Here is a 7,772-nt window from a genome sequence, read left to right on the forward strand (position 1 = left end):
CCATTCAAAGTTTGCAATTTCAATCGGTTGCTATAGCGCCCCCCTTTGGCCAATTGATGTAATATTGCTTCATTCGCATCCTCCCATGACCCTCTGCCACTGTGCCAAATTTCACATGGATTGACCAAAAGTCATTAAAGCTGTTTAAATAAATGTAATTCAGTAAAAGAACAATGGTTCGATCCCCGGCTCCCCCAGTCTGCGTGTCGAAGTATCCTTGAGCAAAATACTGAACCCCAAATTGCTCCCTATGGCTGTTGCATCAGTGTGTGCATGTTTAAAAAAAACGAGTAGCAGGTGGCACCTTGCACTGTTGCTCAGCCACCAGTGTATAAATGTGTGTGAATGGGTGTGATGTGACTTGTAGTGTAAAAAGCGCTTTGAGTGGTCGAATGACTATAAAGGTGCCAAACAAGTGCAGGTCCATTTACCGTCCATGTACTTGAGGCTGGCTCCAGAAGCCAGTCAATCCCCGTAGACCTCTGTGTTAAAATGCCCAACTTTACAGCAGAAATAAACATGTTTACAGCCCGGTGTTGGTCTCCGTCGTTGATTATAACATTCATGACAACTGTATCTGGGCTGAATTTTTGTCTTACTCACCTGTTTACATTTTATTAAGGCTTAAAGTTGTGCATAATTAAAGACGGGCTGTTTTGAGAGACAGTCAGGAGAAAGTGTCCTGTGCTTCTCACTCACCTCCACCTCTCATTCCTCCACAGCTCCAGCTTCTCGCCCACATATGGTCACCGCTGGCGCCAAAAACACAAGATGGCGACGGCTGAAATGCTGAATGAGTTCACAAACCAGTGGGTGACGTCACGGTAACTATGTCCATTGTCTTTACAGTCTGTTGTAGTTACTAGTAACGCAGGAATAATTTTACATTAGAAATTATGAATCGCAACTTGAGTGTGCGTGTTCATGGTGATGAAGGGACGTGACCCAGTGCAACAGTGTGGCTCACTGATGAATCGTTTTTGGGTAACAATGAAGCTCAGTGGAACAGAGGAATAAGAGTTATCACGCTTTAGACACACAAACGTATTAGGATGAATTCATCATTGATTTTGGTCTTTTCATTGGATTTCTGGACAATATTATATGGTGTAAAAATTTAATTATGTTGGATCTTTCATCTCCTCCTTTTTCTTCATGTAGTTTCACTCATCGTCTTTCCAGCATCACAATAACATCCCTGAGAATGCAAAGTTCACACATTATCTAATCAAACCAGGAAGTTGAGCGTTATATGATCCACCTGGCAGCAAATCTGCAACATCACTATCTTTAATATTACTGTTTCATCTCTGTGTTGATCTGACCAGGAAGTACAACTGTATTTTTTCGGGAACTGACGCTAACAGCGAGTACAGCTGATAATGAGCTACTTACGCTCTGGATACACTGACAATCATTGATTTTGGTCTTTCCTTAGAATTTCTGGACAATAAAAAAATTTCCTTCGGCTTTTTTTTTTTAAGCCTTTTAACTTCTTTGTGCTATACTGGCATAAACTGTATATTTACTTGTGTTTGCATTCTGCATTAATTAAGGGTTTTAGCTAAGCTCAAGTTTATGCAATACACACTTCATAAAAAGTTGTTGATCCCTGATCTAACAGCTGAAATCAGCCTTATCTATGTACCCAGACAAAGACAAGTCTTGTGTGGTAAATCATCAATAAACAACAGCACCTGCCATGATAAGATGTGCACATAAATATCTCTGTGTGGTCCGCATCAAATCATATTCATCAACACAACAGAAACAGCAGCTCCTCGTCTTCTTCTGGATTCATTCTGAAAGTCAAGGTATGTGTTTGTAGTTGAATAATGATGCTTTTAAATACACAGTTTGGAGGTTAAAGGTTAAAACTACACACAGGTAGTTTATTATTTTCCACCAGTTATTCTTCTTCTAACAGTTATTTTATTTTGATGCAGTTTGGATATCTAACTTCTAGATCAAAGATTGTTGTAGGTCTGGGATGAATCTCATACAGTAATAATGATGACAGTGTTTATTCCTTCAGAGTAATTCTGTCATTGACTCTGTTGTCTGTCTCAACCAGAACAATGAAACACAGCTCAGTTCTGTGTTTGCTGCTCCTTCTGGGGACGTGCTCGGCTTACACCTATCGTGAGTATGACCTGGCTCTATCTGTGATATCTTTGTTATGAAACACTGAAGTTCCCCTCCGCTCAGAAATATGTTCTTACTTAACTTCTTACGTTACTTCACCTGTATGTTTGAGCCTCACTGTGCAGAGTGATGTATTTAACACTAGAAGGCTGCGTTCACGTTCGTCTACTGAGCAGGGAAAGTTTCTCTGAGCTCACCTCTCAGTTCAAATCTCAGTTTAAGACGTGGATGTACAAACAGGATTTTGTGGCATCACACCAGTGCAGGATTTGTATGTGTTGAGTGAAAACTTTAAATATACAATGGTATGAAAAGAGATGAACTATTACCAGCAGCACTATCTTTATAATGACAGTGTGAAAGGGATCTTCATCATAATTGACCTACTAAGAATTATCAAATGATTCTGCAGCTCTTTTTGGCTTTACTGCTCTTTAGAGTCATTTTCAGCTTCAGCAGGCAGACGCAGTTTCAGACTAACTGGTGAACACAGTGCAGCATTTAGCGCCCAAGAGTCATATTTCCTTCAGGAGTTGTTGGAGAGCAAAAGCAGCTCAAAGCGAGTGAACATTGGACTCATGCTGGATTCACGTGCTCTTTAGATGGGCCCATTTCCCAGGTTGGGAAGTCGTTCTGACTTTGGTGTGTTCATGAGCTTTAAGTCGTAATGTGGAAACAACATGGACGTGTACAAAGCGTTAGATTTTATTGCTCAGAGCATTTAAGCAGCACGTTTGAAGCTTTAAATTACAAAATGATTTTGTCCCAGACTTGTTGCTGCACCAGTGCATCCCGTAAAACTACAAAAATATTGTTTTAACTAACTTAGGCCCTGATCACACAGAAAGCATTTCAGCAGCTGGAGGCGGCTCTTTGTAATTGTTTTTCATGAGAATGAAGCTTTTTGCTCGCTGTTTTTGCGTTGCTATGCGCCTTGTGTGCCTGCGCTCTAGGCGCCTGGCAATTTTGTCAGAGCGCTCCAAAATTTTCAAGTTGAAAAAACTTTGACTCACAGTGGAAAAGCACTCGATGTCATCTCCACTTTTTCCTCTTTGTCCAATCTGATCATTTAAGAGGCGGGCCTTCTGTGGTCGTCACGACAACAAGTTTACAGTTGGTAAATACTGGAGGAGAAACTGGTGGTAGTGGTTGCTGGATACTCAGAGTTATACGGCCGGGCCAACAGACGGCAGGTTGTCAAACTGCCCCTGAGTCATCCTAAAATCTGCCTGGAAACAGCCATCATGGAGGAGAAGCTCCTGGACCAACTGGTGGTAGTCCCCATGATCCAGCCTCTTTTTTAGGGTCTCATGTACCCACACAGATCTCTGTTTCCCTGTTTCCAACAAATTATTTACTGACTCAACCTAAACCAGAGCTACAGCAAGTACCCTCTGCCTCAACATTTTAGGAACTAGATACTGATTACTGTCAAATAACTAAAATAAATAAATAAACAGTAGATTGATTAAACGGAAAGGTTTGAATAGGTGATCAGGTGGTTGCCTGGCAACAATAAATAAGCACAGCAAGCGTTTTTTTAGTTGTGGCATTCAATTTTATTTTTTTTTCATGTCTTGCAACCTGCAAAACGCTTTCTGTGTGATCAGGGCCTAATGCTAATAAATAACTTTTCTTTTTTTTTTTTTAAAGATATTTTTTGGGGCATTTTTGCCTTTAATGCACAGGACAGATAAGTGTGAAGGGGGGAGAGAGAGAGAGAGGGGATGACATGCAGCAAAGGGCCACAGGCTGGATTCAAACCCGGGCCGCTGCGGCAACAGCCTTGTACATGGGGCGCCTGCTCTACCCACTAAGCCACCAACGCCCCATAACTTTTCTAACTAATCAAGGTCACAACCTTATACCATATTATAAATGACACCGACAAAAACATTGACATGCAAAATGTTAATTACTAAAAAGTGTTTTTCCATCAACCAAACAACGTCAGTTCACCAACTTCCCGAGTTGTTGTTCCAAGGGGGCGTTTACGTGAATTTTTCCAGTAGGGAACTCATTTTTTTGATTATTCCAACACCACGTAAATGAAAGGTTACAGTCATCATGTGGACTCACAACTCTGAATGACTGATAATGTTGCTCTGTAACTACTTGATGTGTAAAGCAACTGTTAAAGAGATACTTTGCCAATTTTCGCCCAGCTTTGTGATCGAACACAAACCAAGATTCTGTTATTGTGTTGCGTATCTCGCCTCAAGTGCTGTCAGAAACACATTTTAGCTTAATGTCTAACTGTAATACTGTAAAAAAAAAAATTATGTTTTTCAACTTTCTGATTCACAGAAAATGTGGCCTTGCGTGGCAAAGCGACCCAGTCAGACCGGTATGGAGATTTTTTTGGAATTGCCTACAATGCTATTGATGGAAACCATGAATCTAACTACGTGGCTGGATCATGCACCCACACCGACGAACAGGCCAACCCCTGGTGGAGAGTGGACCTGCTGGAGTCCTACATCGTCACCTCCATCGTTGTCACCAACAGAGGAGACTGCTGTGCAGAGAGGCTCAACGGGGCAGAGATTCACATCGGCAACTCTTTACAAGACAACGGTGCCGCAAACCCAGTGTGAGTGAACAAAATGACATATTAAATACAGGGGAAATTGTTTAGCAGATGTAAGCCACCAAGATCCTGACACAGCTCATCTTATGATCTGTTAGCTTGTGGATGATGGACTGAATTATAGCTGCACTTGAACATGTGACATGTGCTGTGTGAAATACTGCCTGTACTCTTTCTCTGGCAGGCTAAGTGTTGGTATTATTTCTTATTGCTATCGACCAACGACGTCAAAAATATGCCTCCGTATGTTGGCAGCTTTTGGCTTGTTCTAGATGCTGGAGGAAGATGATGTGAGCGTTGCATTCAGAAATACTCATTCCAAGTGCCCAAGCGACTCTGACACAAACCGGACCGTTCATAAATTCGGAGCGCTGTCTGAATGTACCGTTCAGTTATCCACAGCACCGCACTTCCAGAGTAGCAGAGCACACTCTGGTCACTCTGTCTGGGGAGACGGAGCAGCAGAGCAGCAGAGCAGCAGAGCGCCGAGCGGAGTGAATGTGTGATCAGCTTAACCTTTGTTAATTCATGTAGAAATATAACACTTAATTTCTGCTCTCTTTCTCTTTTAGGGCTGGTGTAATTCCTCATATCCCAGCAGGCAGGTCCTTAAAAATGACTTTAACCAGGCTTGTGGAGGGACGTTATGTGACTGTGGTTCTGCCTGGTTTAAGAAGGGTCCTTACACTCTGTGAAGTGGAAGTCTACGGATACCGCGCTCCAACTGGTGAGAACTGATTATATGGCTGAAGCCACACAAGATGTGATTTTTTTTAGATGATGCACCAGACCAGAGTTTGATCTGCATTTCAGTCAGGACCACTTTAGTTAAAGCAAACTTTATTTTCATTTGCAGTATCATATTTGGTGGTATGGCTCTGTTCTGGGGCCTTCTGCCTTTCCTAGGCCTACGCAGAAAGCCTAAGGTGGAGAGAACACACCTCTGCCCTTCCATGCGCCCACATGGAAAGACTAAGGCAGGGAGAGCAGCTGCAAAGACCCCCCAGGAACAGAACAGAGCAGCATCAATGACAAACAGAAATGACATTGATAAGTCAGACACAGCATGAAAAGGAGGAGCTGGGGAGGAGCTGGGGTGGAGGTGGGTTGCAAAGCAGCTTGCAGAGGAAGCAGCAACAGTAGGCAGGCCAGAGCAGTTTAAATAGGGCGCCCTGAATGAGATTTGCCAAGTGGTGCCAGTGCCAGTTGATTGGGCTGTTTGAGATCAGCTGATGTAGCTGGGATGTGAGCTGAGCTTGACATCGTGTCCTGCCTAAAGTGACACTACCAAGAGAAGAGAGCACATCAGGCCAGTCTGAGCTGCTCTGCTCTGACTTCCTGCTACATTTAGAATTGATTTTAAGATTTTCTGATTTTCTGTGATTTGTAATGCCTCCGCCTCATTTTCCATACAGCCGCAGTCACACCAGAGTGTGAACTGCAGTCATTTGAACAAAGAAAACGGGCAGAATGCGTGCACGTCTTGCTGGTGATGAATCGCTCCTTTGCAAAGTCCAATCTATTTGGAAGGAAAGGAAAACTTATAATCAGTGCTGATGTTTTTAAATGTGTTCTGTCTGCAGGAGAGAATCTGGCGCTCCAGGGAAAAGCCACACAGTCGTCTTTGTATTCTACAGGCATTGCATATTTAGCTATTGATGGGAATCGTGCTGGGTACTGGAACCAGGGTTCTTGTACTCACACAAAGGCCGACTTCAACCCCTGGTGGCGACTGGACCTGGGCAAAACCCATAAAGTGTTTTCTGTTAACGTAACCAACACTGTCGATTCTGTCCCACAACGACTTAACGGAGCTGAGATCCGAATTGGAGATTCTCTTGAAAACAACGGCAACAACAATCCCAGGTAGTTTAATGTCCATTAATTAGAATACTACAGTAACCTAAACTTTGTGATTACTGGATATCTTTAATTGGGTTTCTTTGAAACACATTTATGCCCAATTAAAAAAAAATCCAAATATAGAATACAATATAAGTTTGGCATGTTTTACCAGTGACTTCTATTTATCAAATTATTTAGAAGATTTAGCCGTTTATTTAAATGATTATTTGATGTGTTCACAAACTAATTTCTCTTTCTGCTAGGTGTGCTGTGATCTCAAGCATCCCCGGAGGTTTCACCCACACCTTCCAGTGTGACGGGATGAACGGCCGCTACATCAACATCGTCATTCCTGGAAGAGCCGAGTACTTGACCCTGTGTGAGGTGGAGGTGTACGGCTCCAGACTGGATTAGGTCTGAGGAAGTTTAAAGCTGATAAGGACAGTTACTTATTATATTGGAGGTGTTGGTGGTCTTGTATAGACTCATCATTCATCCCCAAAATACTAACACAAATTTTTCTTCTTACCTGCAGTTCTGTTTATCAATCGTGTTTGGTTTGGTGTGAGCTGCAGAGTGTTGGAAATATTGGCCGTCGAGATGTCTGTCTTCTCTCAAATATAATGGAACTAGATGGCACTTGTCTTGTGGTGCTCAGAGTGCAAAAAATACAGCAGCAATGTCTCTTTTCAGAAATCATGACTCAGTTACTCAAAATAATCCACAGAGCTATTTTCTCTCTGTCGAACTGCACCCACCAACCGTATCACTGGGCACCACTGAGCTAGCTAACATTGAAGCTCAGCTAAGGGAGGCACCATTAATCTTTACATCTTGTGCTGTCACAGGCTCGAGCCTCTCATCCATACACTTCCTTCTGACAGGAAAAGTACAGCGAGTACACGTGGCAGGTTTTTCAAAATGCAGCCTATAGAAGGAAAACACACAATAAAAGTTTGTGTTTATGTTGTTAAATGTACAATCAACCAATGTTATCATGTATCCTGAAAATATAACAATAAAAGTGTGTTACATTTACTGATCTGATCTCTGCTGTTTGCTGGTTTGTTTCTTGTGCTCTTTGCTTGGTCAGCCATGAACAAGATTTCAAAAATCATAAAAAGGATCACCAGAGACTTTTCTTTTCTTGACTTTTCTTTTTTATTTTCAATTTAACAAAACATACAGAACA

The 7,772-nt window shown here is 42.1% G+C and overlaps 1 protein-coding gene across 2 annotated transcripts; it reads left to right on the top strand.

Moving 5' to 3' along the window:
• The first annotated feature begins 1,675 nt into the window (after positions 1–1,675).
• Positions 1,676–7,571, top strand: LOC126392512 (uncharacterized). 2 transcript variants are annotated; one of them, XM_050047937.1, is made up of 7 exons: positions 1,676–1,814; positions 2,075–2,142; positions 4,453–4,738; positions 5,308–5,462; positions 6,319–6,601; positions 6,844–6,994; positions 7,116–7,571. In XM_050047937.1, the coding sequence occupies exons 2-6, from the start codon at positions 2,079–2,081 to the stop codon at positions 6,992–6,994; spliced, it is 939 nt and encodes a 312-aa protein (XP_049903894.1). In that variant the 5' UTR covers positions 1,676–1,814; positions 2,075–2,078; the 3' UTR covers positions 7,116–7,571. The 2 variants fall into 2 exon arrangements, with proteins under 2 accessions (XP_049903894.1, XP_049903893.1); XM_050047936.1 differs by having other exon boundaries at positions 6,844–7,571.
• The last annotated feature ends 201 nt before the right edge of the window (positions 7,572–7,772 follow it).

This window comes from Epinephelus moara, chromosome 6 (assembly GCF_006386435.1).
Source record: "Epinephelus moara isolate mb chromosome 6, YSFRI_EMoa_1.0, whole genome shotgun sequence".
NCBI lineage: Eukaryota > Metazoa > Chordata > Actinopteri > Perciformes > Serranidae > Epinephelus > Epinephelus moara.